General features: G+C 35.8%; 1 protein-coding gene and 1 pseudogene across 2 annotated transcripts in view; both read left to right on the top strand.

The window, feature by feature from the left end:
- Nucleotides 1–2462, top strand: part of LOC141396394 (uncharacterized) — a 229678-nt gene extending 227216 nt beyond the window's left edge. For both annotated transcript variants that reach the window (XM_073971832.1, XM_073971831.1), the window contains 3 exons: nucleotides 54–224; nucleotides 1689–1736; nucleotides 1788–2462. In XM_073971832.1, coding sequence (XP_073827933.1) covers nucleotides 64–224; nucleotides 1689–1736; nucleotides 1788–1983 — 405 coding nt within the window. In that variant the 5' untranslated portion in view covers nucleotides 54–63 and the 3' untranslated portion in view covers nucleotides 1984–2462. The remainder of the gene's footprint in view (nucleotides 1–53; nucleotides 225–1688; nucleotides 1737–1787) is intronic.
- Nucleotides 2463–3134: 672 nt separating this feature from the next.
- LOC141398234 (uncharacterized) lies at nucleotides 3135–9096 on the top strand (annotated as a pseudogene).
- The last annotated feature ends 9148 nt before the right edge of the window (nucleotides 9097–18244 follow it).

Genomic DNA, 18244 nt, shown 5'->3' on the forward strand with positions numbered 1-18244 from the left:
ATTACAAATATTTCAAGAAAAGAAATAATTAAACGAGAATTTTTTGGTATTAGTGAATGTCTTATGGCCGTAGATGAAGAACGTGAAATCTTGGAAAGTACTGAAAATTTTATGGGCTCAGATGATGAACTTGAATTCTTGGAAAATACGGAATGTTTTATGGGTATGAATGGGGAACGTGAATTCTTGGAAAATAATGATGCCGTTGACTCAATTGAAAATGGGTAAATATTTATTTAAAACATGATTATTTAAGTCGATGACATTGTCTTCATCGAAACAAACTAAGTCACTATGGCGTATACTAAAATTATATTTCTGCGACTAGTCTTTATTATTTGTTTTCATACCCTCCACCATAGTATGGAGGGTATATTAAAGCTCTGTTCCTTTACGTGCAAGAATCTTCAAGTTTTACAACTTTTTACTCGAAAAGCGTTCCTTTACTTCAGACACCATACAATTCATATGGAAGCAGATTACAACTTTTGCTACTTTTGCCGGTTTTACCACTTTCAAAAGTAAAGGAACAGACCATAAGTTTGTTTTTCCGTTTGTAACGCATTGAAATATTCATTTGCGACCCTATAAAATTAATTTATGTACGTCCGTCTGTGGTAATCACTCTAGCATCCTCAAAAATGGAGATAGGACGCTGAAATTTTGGGAAAATGTCTCTTTTGTTTGCAGGCAGGTCAAGTTCGATGAGGGGTTTTTTCGGTCCACGTTTTGGTATAGCCCCCATATAACGGTATCTCACGATTTTCGGTATTTTGAGGATTTAACTACAATTTTTAACCAAACGTTCTGTAATTTTCAGTATTTTGAGAATTTCAGCCACAATTTTGTCTATTCAAAAATAATCGTCAATATAGGTACATGTTTTGGTATATCCCCCATATAACCGTACCTTCGTCAACATGGGTCCATTTTCGAGGGTCTACATTATTTTGATGAAGCTACCCTCAATTTGACTCTTGATGTTCCCTGCAACTATAAAACTTTTCCGCCAAAAATATTAAAGATAGGTTTACTCTTTTATGTAGCCCCTTAGGTGTCACCTTTCGCCTAGCTGAACACATTTTTTAGATTAGATTAGTTAACACTGTCCAACAAAATGGAGGTAAACGTGGGGGGCACGGAAAATTATTGGGGAAAAAAGACCGTGGTGAGTATATTACGAACCCCGAAGGACAGATCCGCCTTGTGGCGAACTTCCAAATTATTCCATTTTAATTAAGACTATTTTATGGTGGAGGGTATAAAAAGTTTGGCCCAGCCGAACTTAACGACTTTTTACTTGTTTTTTTTTCAATTTGGTGAATGTTACAGAAACTGACATTACAATCAATTGAGATGCATATTGTATATGCAGCTGTTGTGAAAAGTGACTGGAAATAAACACACTGAACATTGATGGTAATGTTAGACTCTCAAAATCACCATACATGTACGTTAAAATGTGATCCCTTTGAAATGCACGTGGGTCATTCAAAACATTACAATATGCACTTTAAATCGGGACCACAAAGCCTTTACTCTGTACAAATCTGTGATATTTAAGGATGTATATTAGAAGTATAGCTGTAGTGTTTTAATTTGTCGGTATCGACGACTTAATCAAATAGTCTCTATTTCTGCTCTTGAATAACATTCATATATTTATGTTTGCGATTGATTATTTTCAGATTATTTCAATATGAAATAAAAGTAGAGAACAAAGAAGTTCAAACAGAGTAAGATAAGTAACGTTAATTATAGATATGACATTAAAATTATTTTTTTAGACCTATACAACTTTATTGTGAAATGCAAAAAGAACTGAAGAAATATAAAGAACTTAGCAAGAAGTTACAGCAAGAACTAACAGAAGTAAAAATTCAATTGGAACAAGCGAATAAAGTAGTGCAATGCATGAGATCAGTATTTACCGAAGGTCAAATAAATAACTTCGCCAAAAGGCGTTCACTGGACACTGAATGATATATCACATGCCATTTGTTTGCATGCCGCCGGGCCACGCGCCTATAATCACATGTATGCTAAGGGGTTCCCTTTACCTTCAATATCCACTTTGCAACGCTGGTGTGGTAAAATAGAAATCAATGATGGTGTGATACATGTTGCGATTAATTTCTTGAAGCATGCTACAAATATGTCCAAAGAAGACAAAATATGCATTTTGGCATTCGATGAGATGAGTGTGTGTCAAATGCACGAGTACGATAATTGCGGAGATTTTGTAAGGGAACCAGCGAAACATGTCCAACTTGTAATGGCTAGAGGGCTATGGAAATCTTGGAAGGAACCAATCTATTACGGCTTTGACAGCCCCATGACCCCTACCATATTACATTCTTTAATAGAAGAACTAGACAACGCTGGCTACATTGTAGTTGGCATAGTTAGCGACATGGGTGGAACAAATCGGGCGCTATGGAAGCAATTACGCGTCACTCCAGGTTTGATCTGTATATAACTAATGTATAGCTCGTAATTACGCTGATGATCAATATTTTTACATAAAGATAAGTTTTTAGTGAAAGTTTATTATTTTATTATATATGTAACACTGTGAACCGAAATTTTGGGGGTGGAAAATTAATTTTGGGGATGAAAACCCTTGGTGAGTATGTATAGAATCCAGAAGGACAGATCCGCCGTGAGTCGAACTTTTAAGATATGGCGTGATGAATGTTTTGCTGAAAACCTTATATATTAGCGTTATATCTTTTTTCGCTGTTGTTTTATCTTATTTCTGATATGACATGTCTTCAGTCAAATCGAATGAGGATTATTTTCGTAGGGCACTTCGACCCTCTAACTCGCTTCCTTCAATGTCCTTTTCGTCCTTTATTTCAAGAACTGCATTGAAAGTATCACAAGATGACATTTTTCAGCTCCAGAATATTCTGCAAAAATGTCGCTCAAGAAATTTTAGGTAGGGCTCTAATTGACAACTAATCGATTTTGTCGCGTAAACAAAGATATAACGCTAATTCCTGATACCTCACAGAGTCTCTAGCAAAAACTTCATCACGCCATACCGCGGAAGTTCGACTCACGGCGGATCTGTCCTTCTGGGTTCTGTATATACTCACCAAGGGCTTTCATCTCCAAAAGGAATTTTTCACCCCCCAGACTTCGAGCTCCATTTTGCTGCACAGTGTAATACCCTGCAAAATGTTGGAAGCCAAACATAAGTCAAGTAAAATGGAATGCATATCGCCAGCCATTTTAAATGGTTGCCATAATATTTAGAGAAAACATAGACGTAGCGCCGAAAAGGTGTACCACGTAATAGGGACTCGAGAACAAAACAATTGAGATTTGTCTTTAAATTATATTTTTACCAAAAATTGTGTGTGGGAGGTGCCCGAAAGTGATATGGTAAAGTTTGGACCAAATCGGTTCGTTCGAGAGTTACCGTGCATTCCAGACGAAAAACGCACTTCAAATTCAATTCCAAATTACTTGAAACAGATTTCGTCATATGTGGGCTATTATTTCGATAAGGTACATTTTATATACCCAGGTTAGCTTTAAGGAGGAGGATATAATGAACTTTAACCATTTGTTACTTTTTACTTTTATATGTTGTTATATGTTTTTAAATAGAGCTTATTTATTCTTCAGAACGGCCTTGGTTTCAAAACCCTATACATTCAGATGACAAGGTGTTTGTATTTGCTGATGCTCCCCATCTTTTAAAGTTAGTAAGGAATCATTATTTAGACTCTGGGTTTATAATCAAGGATAGCCACATAACAACCAGAACTATAGCTGATTTATTACAACACATATCTAAAAGTGATATGTCGATTGCCCACAAAATTACCATCGAACACATAACCCTGTCCGGTCCCGGTATGTAAAGTGATGCTGTTGTTAAGTTTAGTTATTAATGCTATGCAAACACTCTACAAATGAGCCTTACTATGTCATTCTTAGTCGCTATTACTGATTCGAAGTTGCAGATTTTTCATTCGCTGGTACCGTTATTGTTTCGTCAAAATTGAATCTGTTAAAATGTTACAAGGATAGTGACTAAGTCCCGGTCCACACTAGAGCGATTTCAATGAAATCATTTAATGAAATTAGTCGTTCATAGATCGAGTTTCAGACTAAAGTCAATTTATGAAATTGCTGGAGTGGGGAACTCTATCTATTAACGACTAGTTTCATTAAATTTTCTAATGAAATTCGCGCTAGTCTGGACCGGAAATAAGAAGCAACAGTAATAAGGCTGGTTAAATCAATTGACAACGACTATGATAACAGTAATAACATTTATAAAACTTCTTGTAGCACGTCAAAAAGTTAAAACAGCAGCACAATTATTTTCCAAGACCGTAGCAAATGCAATAAGGCGTTGCAGTGAACATGGATTTGATATATATAATCCTGAGGAGACGGCGGAATTTATCGAACTGGTTAATGATTGGTTCGATATTTTCAATTCAAATATGAATACATACAATTATCAAGGAAAGGTAATCACCATGGTACAATCATTACAAGGTAGGACACAGCGAACATATGATTACAATTTTTTCTTGAGGTCCGCCTATTGTGTCAAAACAGTTTTGACAAAGGTTGACAAACAACAAAATAAATGTATTGAATTCAAATATTTATTGAATTTATGTAAACAGATTTTGTTGTTTTTATATAAAACTTGATAATTCACAAACTAAATTCAATGCTTTATCTCCACTTGGTGGGAAAAATACATTTGTCGTGTGTTTTATATCCGAGCTATGGCAAACGTAAAGTTTGAAAAAATGTTTTGGACGAATCCAGTGCCACAATTTTAGATGTCTTGGAGGAAGAATATGCTGCTTTATTAGGAGCATCTGACGAAAAGGAATGCACCTATACACAGTGTGCCGTTAAAGGACAAGCATTGTATTCATGTCTGACTTGCTGCCCAAAAAAGCCGTGATGATTTGTCCAAATGTGCTGGTGTCAGCTTGGCATGTACTTATCAATGCCACAAAAACCTTGAATTGGGTTGAATTATATACCAAAATAAATTTTCGCTGCGATTGTATAACTGAACCTATGGGTAACTCTAACAGATGTATATAAATCCTAGCGTGAAACAGGTTGTGGCAGCAAATCGTAATAATTTGTATAATTAATATTTCCAGGAACTTTATTGCAATTGTCATAAACCCTACACAGATCCAGATCGTACATCAGAAGGAATTGTGTTGCAATGTGGAATTTGCAACAATTGGTTTCATTTCAATGATGATGAAATACTTTATAGTGGGTGCATGGCCAAACACGAATTCCTCATGAATTATTCAAAACTTTCCTTGACATCAGTGTATAAATTGAACTAGTCAATGACCGATGGAAATGTAACCATCGCTGGCAAAGTATCATTGTATGAGGATGATGATAAGTTGAAAAGTGATCTTGACAAGTGCATTTCGGAAATAATGAGTATGGGAGAATGTGATGGCAAGCCGGCTGCTGAGAGCCCTGATTCAAAAAAGCCTAAACTGGACAATGATAATAACGAACCAAAGTCGAAATGTACTGAAAAGGGGACCTACGTTAAAGGGCCAACATTTTGGGATGCAGATTGGAGAAATTCACTTTGTCATTGTCCATCTTACATATTGATTTATAAACAAGTAAGAAAGTATCAGTCGGCTTTGCCGACAGAGATATACCCTCAGCCTGTGTATACTGAAACAAATTTTTTCCAAAATACGTATGTATTTAGGGGGTTTTAAAAATTTTGGGCGTTTGAACCGACGAAAATGTTGATTAGGATTAAAGATCAAAAGCTTTGCGAAGGAGATACTAAAAGGAATGGATCGACATTGACCGTTATGGAAGTGGATCTCCAGCCACAACATGTGGTGCCATAGGGGGTTTTTACGCTCTTCGGGCTGTTTGCTCAAGAAGTATGGACTTGCCACTAAAAAAACTTTTGCCATCGTAATTGAGGCAGCGAATGCAAGTAGCTTGAACAAAAATCGAAGTGATTCGATATCAGTTCTTAAAGTGAACTTATCCGAAATTTTGTGTGGGAGGTACCTGAAGGAGTGGACCTATTGAGACCATATTGGAAGCTCATATTGTTCTGGTAGAAAGTTTACGCTATACAAAGTATGCACCAAATCGGTCACTCCCTTCAAGAGTAATCGTGCGCACAAAATTTTCGAACATTTTCGAACTTTTGTAGGGGAGGTACCGGAAGGAGTGGACCGATGTAGCTCATCTTCCAACTTAAACTAAGTTTGGGCAAAATATTACGAAAGCCAAAATTTTAACCGAAACGGTTCATCCGTTCGAGAGTTATCGTGCGCTCCAGCCAGCAGGACAGACAGACGGACGGACATGGCTAGATCGACTCCAAATTGTCTGAAACACATTTCGTCCAAACATACTTGGGGTCTAAAACCATTATTTCGATGAGGCACATTTTCATCGTATCAAAGTGTATATACCCTCCTTAGCCTAAAGGCTGAGGGTATAAAAAGAAGAAAGTTCGATATCTTCTCGATTCCGAGGATTTGGCTAAAAGTTGCGAAGAACGTAGAATGCAAAAAACATGAACATCCGAATACAACCGGATGAAGGATAGACTAAATGACTACTTGTAGACAATTATTCCTAGTAAAAAATTACATAAATAAATGGCTTCCAATCTGGTTGATTGGACAGGCGAAACCACAAAAGACTTTGTCTATGTCTTCATAAATGCTTTAACCTGGTTTACCAACTACATCGCATTCATGCCATTATCACAGCACTATACTAGGCAATCCTTATATATGTCAATCGTCTGTTCATCTTTCTCTTCGGTCGGGCCTTATATCTCCAACAGATATAGGTACCGAGATACCAAATTTTACCCATTTCTCTTGAATGATGAACCTTAAAAACACCGAGGTACGGGAGGTACGGCTCTATGGGGGCTATATCAAAACGCAAACCGATATAACCATTTTTAAGGGCAAACATGAGTGGTGAAAATGAGTGGTTCCCATTTTAACAGCCAATCGCTCCCAGTCACAATCGCCTTCTTCAGAGTGCGAAGCATGTTTTGCTCTCAAGTCCAAAGGTGTTACAAAGACATTTCAATGGAACCAACACCAGGAACCTGACGTGGTTCAATTACCAAGTTACGTGCGACATACAATGCTTAGATGTACCTTTCAACAGAATGGTACACATCTTGGGACTTCATCTACACTTGGTAATGTAGCTGAAGTATTCATAACCAACATTCTTATTTTCAAATAGACCAGCCTGAGAAAGAGACCAAAGAGAGAGAGAGCCTGCGGTACTGAGACTCGGAAAATATATATGTATTTAAATCATTAGTCTTACGCAAGTGTCTAATGACAATAACATATTAACCCCCTGTTTTTGTAACTATTTTTTGTTTGTTCTTCTATATTTGTAATAATTTGGGCATTCATAGCTCAGCCCCTCGATGACATACAGATCTAATTCTTCGTATACACGTTCTATATATAGTTAAGAATTCCTCATTCAAAAATCAGCGATCCACATTTGAGCTTAGGCGAGTAAATCGATCTACAAATTTTGACAATTCGTGTGAGAACATAATTTTTTTTACAAAAACAGGGGGTAAGTCAAACAAAATAAAATAAACAAAATATAAACAATACAAACTTTGACAACATTTCAAATGAACAACACTTGTTGCATTTGTTATTATTAATTTTGAAGTTTTAAGCAAACTGGCTTCAGAGTTGTTTTCTAAAAATTTTATCAACCTGCCCAACCTTCTAATAATTGAACCATGGGTAATCACAACATCTTGTACAACGACACATTTTATAATATCTACTTTCAGGAACCGTTTGGGAGAAATATTTCATACCAAAAGGATATTTTAGCAAAAATGAAAAATATAATGAGAGGACGTATTTTGCCCAATAAAAATTCACTTGAATGTTTCCAAAAGGGAATCATTATGTCATGCAATGCCCTTGAAATGATGTATTCATATATGAAAGAAAGATTCAACATGCAATATATATGTACTTACCGATTAAATCAAGATGTAATAGAGAATTTCTTTAGCGCTATACGTAGCAAAGGTGGTTTTAATGACCATCCTTCTCCTAAAGAATTTAAGTACAGGCTACGGAAATATATCCTAGGCAAGTTCTGATGCTTACATTTAACTCCACTGTTAGTCATACCCTGCACCACTACTTGGAGAGTATGTTTTAGGACCCATATTCATAAGCAACTCGTAGTTACTGAACTACATACATCTAATAGTGTTAGACTTGGCTCTATGATTTCACGACTTCATAAATAATCGTTTTATGTAAAAGAAGACATGAAATAATGGTCCATAGTGGTGTAGGTTATCAAATAATCGGCCCGCCTGATTGTGTACCATTACACTTGTTTATTATAATACATCATTCGTCATTTATTATTCCAGCTCGAAATACAGAAATTCTTCAAGAAACTAAAAATGTTAAAAATGACCCCACTGAATTTATGGTTTTAGGATCCAATGATCAGATCAACCAGAGTATAATGAATTCCTCTAATTTGAAAGAGCCTGAAAACGAAGGCGTGGTTTTATCTTCAAATAATCAGGTCAATCCGATTGCAATTGATCCCTTGAATTTCGAAGAGGTTGAAAATGAAGATGTTGCTTTATGTTTCAATGATCAGATGAATACTAGTGAAATTGATCCCTTGCTTTGTGAAAGTTCTGAAAACGAGCTGGTGGCTTTAGAATCCAATGTTCAGATCAATCCCAGTACAGTTGATCCATTTATTTTCGAAGGTATTGAAAACGAAATGTTGGGCTTTGAAGATGTACAAAGAGAACCAGTTGAAGATGTCGGGCAACTCCAGGGAGACGCTCTCGAAAAAATGGCTGGGTACGTTATTTGGAAACTGAATTTGAATGATCATGGGTGGATCAAATTTCTTTGGGCTTCCTTAAAAAACCTAATCAAGAGTTCTTAAAATATATTACAAGTCTTGAATACGTCTTTGCATCTATTAATGGCTCAAAAATAGATCATAATAACAATTTACAGCGTAGACTTTTGCAACTTAGCAATCAAGTAAATTTACCAGAGAAGGTAAAAAAATTCTTTTTTAAATGCCGAATGCATTTTAGAATTAGACATTTAAATAACAATTTAGGAATAGTGAAAGCAAAAAGCAAATTGAAAGGATATTCAAAATTGGCAAAAATGAAACTATAATCGTTATTAAATTTATCTTCAAACTACTAAAACTTTTCAAATGTACGGTTTAGGATTTTAAGTTGTCATCTAACGCATAAACTATACAAATATCCGATATGAAATACTGTTGAAAATTAAATAAAAATATATTGTTCTAAAATGTTATATGTACATAAAAAACAAAAATTTTTCTGTTGGTATTCATTTTAAAATAATCTAAGAAGAGGTACGTGCGTTTGATAATGGTGTCACGCGGTATTAATTTTAAATACATGTATTTTGTCGAATTTTCATCTACCAAGAAATATTCAGACTTCCATTTACACCATACATGTTCGGACATATGGCCTACAGACGTTCTATACCCCCACCATTGAATTAAACTAGTTCTACGAAGATATTTTTATTGAAGTCTCATATAACAGCATATCCATGACAATACCTTGTGTCAAATGTGATTTAAATTTTCAACGTATCGCTCATTCACTCAGTGAGTTTCTTATTTGAAGGTTTTCGAAAATCATCATAAAGAATCGTCAAACAATGCTTAATCTTCTATATATTTAGCACTCATGTCTATTTAGTTGTATGCCATTGATGGCCTGAGTTTGTAAAAGCGAAGTTGTTGTGTACATTAAAACTATAACAAAATACTCTTTCTAGCTCGTTTTCACGTTACCGACATAAACTGGTAAAATTAAACGCTTATAACTACGGTAATTGAGCAAATTCAATACTCTCCAGCTGGAGCTTTTCATCCTAATTACAAAAATATAAAGTTCGTCGAATGAAATAATCCCATGCTTCCCGGGATATGGGCCTTTCAAGTTCAGAAAATTCTCTTGTTTATAACTTCGCAATTTTTCAATGGATCGTGATAATATGATTACCATCGTAAACTTTAAGGAATATCATACACAGTATAATGTATATCTATATTGTCGGGCTTCGGTCCGGGATGTAAGACTTTCTCCTATGGACAGGTGCAAATCTGGGACATGAGAACAAACTTTTCTATTCCAAGTAAACAACGGAATTTTCGGAACTTCAGAGGCACATATCTCGGGACGTATGGATGGAGTTTTTTATTGTTTCATTGTCGCAGTTATCAACCCAATAGAGCTACAAACGAAATTATTAAAAATTCAGACTTAAATGCACTAGATTGACTTCAATTACAAACATCTTACCCCCTAAATAGGTAGAATACCAGAATACCACACATTGCTCATTGTTTATCGCCAAACTTATTCGGTGCAAAAATATCTTTGTTTGTTGCAAAAAAAAATTTACTTTCAACGTTATATGACTTGAGCCCCAACAATTTTTATTATTACACACCATTGAAGTACTTGGAGCCAATTTCATACATGATTACATTAGAAATTATTTCTGCCAGTATTTTGTTTATTTACAATTGGATGTTGTTTTTGTCATTTCTTGTCATATCTGAAAACGATGACGCATATACGCATGGCTGTATTTGTATTTTTTTTGATTGATGAGTTACAGATTTACAGAGTTGTATTGTCATTATTCTAATGACTTTACCTATATTATTATGCCATGATATGTTACAGATATCCAGTGAGCGCTTATTGAAAGCAAGTGAGCATACATTTCAATATGTTTTACATAGAAATTTACGCTCCCTTGCTCTCAGTAAGCGCCCACTGGTGCATGTGTTTGTTTTTTTTTGTGGCTTTTTGATTTGTAATTGTTTGCACCCAAACATATATTTGTTTGCAGGACCCAAACATATGTTATGTTTGGGACTGGTTGCAAACAAATATATGTTTGCTGCAAAATATGTTTGGGACATATGTTAGAGAGGCCATTTTTCTGTGTGTATAAAAATTAAATACTAAAAATTCCTTGAAACATCCAGCGTTTTTTTTTCAAATTATTTATGTAGTGCAACACTTCCCGAAATTTTAAAATCCTAGCTTTGTAAGATATTTTTTAATAAATATATACATGAAATTCTTCAAAAAAAAAAAAAAAAAAAAAAATCCTAAATATATCACTGTGCGGCTGGAACAAAATCAAAAAAAAAAAACACATACAAACCATATTCTGACAACGCAGCTTTATAAAAGACCAAAATGTATTTTCAAACCGAATTAAGTATAATTTGCATTTTTGGGGTTACTACTGATCACAAAATTTATCTACAAAAATTTGTGAAATAGAACCCAGGTTTTTGTATATTCCCCATATAACGGTACCTCTTGATTTCATGTAATTTAACGTTTTTAACTACATTTTCAGACCGATTATATCTACATTTTCAGACCGAAGTAGCTATAATTTGGAATAGCCCCATATCGAGAGTTTTTGATCGGAAATAGTCAAAAACAAAAAATATATATAAAATATACAACCCACAGCAATAAATCTAACCCAAACTCACTTAAATACAGCTTTCAGAAGATGATAATTATGCCTAAGGTTATCGAGCTTGCAGTAATGCGCAAGGTAAAGCTGGGTACTCTTTGTCAATTTTGAATGACAGTTTATAGCTCAAATACCGCTTGTTTGACAGTGTGACCGTCCATGTTTGTCGGTACACGTATATTTTAGTTGCTGGACAGTCGGAAATCGCTTAAATACAGCTTTCAGAAGATGATAATTTTCCCTAAGGTTATCGAGTTTGCAGTAATGCGGCAAGGTAAAGCTGGGTACTCTTTGCCAATTTTGATTGACAGTTTATAGCTCAAATACCGCTTGTTTGACAGTGTGACCGTCCATGTTTGTCACTACACGTATATTTTAGTTGTTTGACAGTCGGAAATCGATAAAAACTGTCATTCAAAACTGACTTACCGCTTTAAGGGGGCATTAGTAGGAAGTATTTTATCTTGAAAACTTTTCAAGGAAGATTTTCATCCATTAATAATCCTAAACCCATAAAACGGTACCCCCGACGCTCAGTTTTTGCCTGTAAAGAGTTCCTTTACTGAAAAAGCATACAATTTATATGAAAACAGTTCACCACTTCTACCATTTTTTAAAACTGTTACCATTTTTAAAAGTAAAGCAATCGACCCCTAAAAATTTGGTGTTCGGGGTTTCCAGTTGTCAAAAACGCATCCCTCTAAAGTTATGGGCATTAGTACTTTAGTAATTTAATATATCAAGGAAAAACATGTTATGTTGGTCGATCTTAACTTTGTTTTTCGACAACAATCAAAACTAGTTGTCATACTGCAACCGAGGGACTTTGTTTTAGAGCTTGATTGTTTAATTGGTATTTTTAAAAGTGTATGTCAAAGGTTTATAGCCTGTTTCTATATGTCGAAACGAAAATCTGTGCGAATGAAATACATGACAATCCCTTGGGTTTTGATTGGGAAAATAGTCTTCCTACATTCCTAACAAATCCCTGAATTTATATGAATGTAACAATTATGATTAAATTTACATTGCATTTTTAAATTTTTCATCAAAAGTCAAAAATTAGGCCAAATTAAACTTTATAAGTGTAGAATTAAAGATAACAGACAATACTATAAAAAACTGAAAGAGATTTATGTCAATTTTTGCAACCACTTTTTTGTGGCGTTTAAACGTCCAGTTGGTTAATGTGGAATAGTCAGTAACCCTCCTCTTTTCTTAGTCGGGCTTGGTACCGGCTACGACGGAGTTAAAAAACTGACATTATATCAATAACTTTTTATTATTTCGGTTGCAATATTTCCAATTTAATGTTCTAAAAGTTGTACACACATACTTGATCAACTATTCATGAGGAGGGGGGCATAATTTCGTGATTAAGCAAAATTTACCATGATTTCGCACACAAAAGTGAAATCATCTCATTTTGTGATTTCAGCAAAATTAACATTGAAATCACTACACTCAAGATATACAACGCTGTTTTTGGTTAAAAAAGTACCAAAAGTTGCAACACTTTTCACGTAGCACAATAAAAAAACGAAGATGGTGAATTGCTACAACAAAGAAATTTTAATATCAAAATTTGTAAATTTCTAAATTCATTGTTCATAAATTCATTATACCCTCAGCATTTATGCTAACGAGGGTATATGGTAATATTCAAAAAAGTTTTTGAAGTTGAGGTTCACCATTTAATAAGTCGCGAACTGTTAATATATTTTATAAAATATGAATATATTTATATTAATTGAAGCTGCGTTGGTGGTAATATAAAAAAATGGGAAAAATGTGTTGAAGTAAACAAGTTTTTTTGTGTTCTTTCTTGATTTCTGGCCAAACCACGCAAAACTCAAACCTGTGCTTAAAGAGAGAACTAAAGAATACCCCTTGGGCAACAAATAATATCGATGCTGACATTTTGAAGTTTTGATTTCAGTGTTTTTCGAATTTTTCTTATAATTAGAGGGTGCAACTAGATAATAATCGAAACTAGTATATAGGATTGTAGAACTCGCGATTCCACGTCGTTCGATGTATATCTCATGAGTGTGATCCGTACAGCTTCCTAGTAATAGGAGTCCACAGGCGAAAATTTGGTGCGTAAATTTTCTGAAAAAACTATTTTTTGGCTTTAAAATGTACAACTGTCGTACAGGTACCCCTGAACCCCGCGTGATTTTAGTTTTTTTACGTGCCGGATCTAATAAGCCCTTCCGCGTTCGAATCCACCCACTAAAACGCCGGATATAGATACCTTGAAAGTAGGAAAATGTGCAAAAATATATATTGACAATTCCGCGAATTGAACCACGATTTTCTTTGATTATTTTTACATAAATGTAATCCTTTATACGCGATTATTGTATTTGCCAAAAAGGTGTGTCACAAATTACAAAGATTCGGGAGTAATATCCTTATCTTCTTGACGAATCTGTCTAAAATAATTTATATTGACGTATTTTTAACAGACGGCCATTGAAATCGGATGCACCTTATAATCATATGCACATCGCGTAATTTTTGCCCACTTGAAGGTTTTTTGAATAGTAAGATGCAACTGATGGCACACTTTGGCCGCTGAATAAAACATGGGAAAATCCATGCATATTGATAGACATGGACTCCCTGTATCCGAAAAGCACGTGCACCTCAACTGATTTAAAACTAATAACTCCCAAAAATATTTCTCCAATTTTTCGCATTAAACCAAAATATATATTTTTGAAATAAATTTCAACAATAAGTTTTCGTCTTTTGTTGCTGCTGTAATATGCATGCAATGAACCCAATCTTTATAATTTTGGTCTCACATTTGTCTATGCGTTGTCTAGATTCTGTACGTATTTTTAATTTATTTTTTAGATAGGACTCTGAATTAGAATAAATAAAATTTACCCCAAGATTTCTTCATTATTTTTTATTTTCCGCGAAAATAAAAATAAATTTTGCAAATATTTTAGCATCTACGGATAGATATCAAATTCTGTTAACGATTTATGTATACATTTTTTTCTTAACGTAAGTACCAAAAATCGCTGAAGTGCTCGCAAAAAAAAATTAAATTTTTTATTCAATGGTATTGAAAAGGAAATTTGAAATTTACCATATACACTTTCATACGGGCATGTCCGTCCGTCTGTCTGGCTGGCTGGAGCGCACGATAACTCTCGAACGGATCAACCGATTCGGTCCAAATTTTGGCTTTCGTAATATTTTGTATAAACTTAGTTTAAGTTCGAAGATGGGTTATATCGGTCCACTCTTTCCGTTACTTCCCCCACAAAAGTTCGAAAATGTTGGGAAAATTTGTGCGTACTATAACTCTTGAAGGGAGTAACCGATGTGGTCCATACTTTGCACATCATGAAATTTCTTCTAGACTTAGATAAGGTTCCAATATGGACTCAATCGGTCCACTCTTTCAGGTACCTCCCACAGAAAATTTCGGATAAGTTCAGTGCAGGACCTGCTCTAGAATCACATTGATTTTTGTTGTAACAACATGTTTTTACTGCTTCCCATTCGACGGGGCAAGTCCATAATTCCTGAGAAAATAGCCTGAAATGTGCAAAAAACCCTAGGACACCGTGTTTAGTGGTTGGAGCGCAAGATAACTCTCGAACGGATCTGCTGATTCCATTCAAAATTTGGCATTCGAAATATTTTTTCCAAACTTACTTTAAGTTTAAACAAAAGCCATATCGGTCCAGTCCTTCAGGTACCTCCCCCACAAAAGTTCAAAAATGTTGGGAAAATTTGTGCGTACGATAACTCTTGAAGTTAGTAACCGATTTGGTCCATACTTTACACATCCTAATATATCTAGCAGATGTATATCAGGTTTAAATATAGACTATATTTGTCCACTCCTTCGGGTACCTCCCACACAAAATTTCGGAAAAGTTCAGTTTAGGACCTGCTCTCGAATCGCTTTGATTTTGTTGTAACAACTTCTATTGGCCGCCTTCATTACGGCAGTACAACCTTTATCAGGGGCAACTCCACATACTTCCTGAGGAAATCGCCCGAATTTGTAAAAATCCCCTATGGCACCAAGTGTTGTATTTGGAGCACACGACAACTCTCGAACGGGTCTGCAGATTGGGAACAAAATTTGTTCATCGTAATAATTTAAGTTCGAAGATAAGGCACATCTGTCCACTCCTTTAGGTACCTCCCCCACAAAAGTTTAAAACTTTTCACTAAAATGATGCACACGATAACTTTCGAATTAGTAACCGATTTAGTCCATACTTTGCACTTCATTATATTTCTACGAGACATAGATCAGGTTCAAAACTCGGCTATATATGTCAAATCCTTCGGGTACCTCTCACACAAAATTTCGCAACAATGCAATTTAAGGCCTGCTGTCGAATCGCTTTGATCTTTGTTGTAACAACTTTTATTCGCTGCCATTACGACGGTACAAGTTTTTTCAGGGGCAAGTCCATACTTCCTGAGAAAATAGACCGAAAGCTGTAAAAACGCTCGATATTATGTTTTCCGTGGGCAAGTCCACGCTTTCATAGCAACTGAAATGTCTGGTGGGCAAAATATCTATCAAAAATAATGACTCCCCAAACAAACTTCCAAAATGGACTATGTCGGTCCATCCCTTCAAGTACATCCTCCGCAACACTTTTGAGTTTCAAACCAAATATATTTTTTATCAGTAAATTCCAAAAAGGGCCATAAAATCCGTAATCCGTAGGTTCTCTATTGTCAATAGATGGACGTTTCAATTGACACAGGCTGAGGGTATATATGTGTCGGCAAAGCCGACTGATACTTTTTTACTTGTTTTTCATTGGGTTTCTGTTAGGTTAGGTTGAAAAGAGGGGCGCAAGTCGCCACATGTCCAATGGACATACACTTAAGCCAGAATAGGCCTGTTGTGCGCTCTAGACTAATTGAAGAAAGGGTCGTATTTGGTCTCTTAATTATTTTAGGAATTCTGTGCCCTTAACAAAATCCCTTAACTGTTTAACATCATTTACCGTTATCTGATTAAGTCCCGGTATAGTGTCGGTCCCTAAAGACTGGGACCTGATAATTGCGAAAGCTGGGCATAGGCAAAGAAAGTGTTCCAACGTTTCGTCGTCCTCTCATTGCATGCCCTGCATAAGCTGTTATCTGCGCATTTAATTTTATGCAGATGAGCTTGTAGGCACAAGTGACCAGTAAGGATACCTGCTAGCCTACTAATGTCTGCCTTACCTAATAATAGTAAGTTTTTAGTTTTATCCTCGTTTGGGTCCCCCCAGAGAATCTTAGTGGTTTTCCCTATCTCCTCTCTATTCCATAGGGATGTATGGGCCTGTTTTGCCCAATTTTTTAACTCTAGACGTGACGCATTTAGAGGCTTTGCGCTGTCTAAGTTTATTGTTGCTAATTCCCTGCCATTTTTTGCCAGAGAATTTGCTCTTTCATTACCTTTAATCCCCGCATGGCCTGGTACCCATATAATGCGCACTGTTCCTTGCTGGCAATAATTGTTTATCGTATTTATGCAGTCCAGTACAGTTTTCGATTTTACTGTCTTGGATGTTATTGCATTCCAGGAGGCTTTTCAGCTAGAGTCCCGCCGATCCACGAATCTTTGTTAGGTATTAATGTTTCACACGAGGTAACTACAATCGTTTCAGGTATACGGTCCGAATTAACGTTATCCATTGATTCCCCCGTTGTTACCTGTAGAATTTTTTGATGGTATGTTACGTGGTCCTTTGCGATCAACTCGTCTGTCGCCTTCAGCCTTATGGCTGCGACGGCAGCTTCATACCTTATCTGAATTTCTATTGGGTGTACGTATAGAATAGTTTCTAGTGCCCTCGTTGGTGTTGTCCTCATAGCACCACTTACTCCTAGGCAGCACATTCTTTGAACTTTTTGTAAAATTTTTATATTACATTTTTTATCCATCGCTGTCCACCAGACTACTGACGCGTATGTTAGGATAGGTCTAACTACGCTTTTGTATAGCCAGTGTGTCATCTTTGGATTGAGACCCCATTTAAAGCCTATGGCTCTTCTACAGGTTGATCAACATCTGTATGCTTTGTTGGCTCGTTCTTGGATATGATCCTTCCATTTAAGTTTCCTATCCAGGATTACTCCCAGATATTTGACCTTATTGGAAATCTTAATAGTCTTGGTAAGGAAAACAGGTTCCTCGATGTGACCCAGTTTTGTTTTCCTAGTGAAAAGACATATTTCTGCTTTTTCCGGGTTTACGTTTAGACCTCTTGGTCTAGCCCAGTTATATGCAAGTTTTAGAGCCGATTCGGCCCTTCTGCATAACAAATTAGGGTTCTTTCCCCTAACATAACAGACTGGTTAAAATCCCTCTTTGGTTAAAGTCCTTAGTAGGCTATTTATGGTAGTAACCCACAGGAGAGGTGACAAAATCCCCCCTTGTGGCGTTCCCTGACCAACTTTATCCCGTTTCTTATCCACCTATTCCTTAGCGTATTGCTTACCAAGTTCCTAAGGGATTGGATAAGGGTTTCAGTGCTGACGTTATTGAAAGCACCCTCGATGCCAATACATACTGCCAGTGTATACATCTTCTTGTCGAAGGTGTTTTCGATGTGGTGTACTACCTCTTGTAAAGCGGTTTCCAC

The sequence above is a fragment of the Musca autumnalis genome, unplaced genomic scaffold (genome assembly GCF_047663935.1).
Source record: "Musca autumnalis isolate F117 unplaced genomic scaffold, ASM4766393v1 scaffold_3, whole genome shotgun sequence".
NCBI classification, from domain to species: domain Eukaryota; kingdom Metazoa; phylum Arthropoda; class Insecta; order Diptera; family Muscidae; genus Musca; species Musca autumnalis.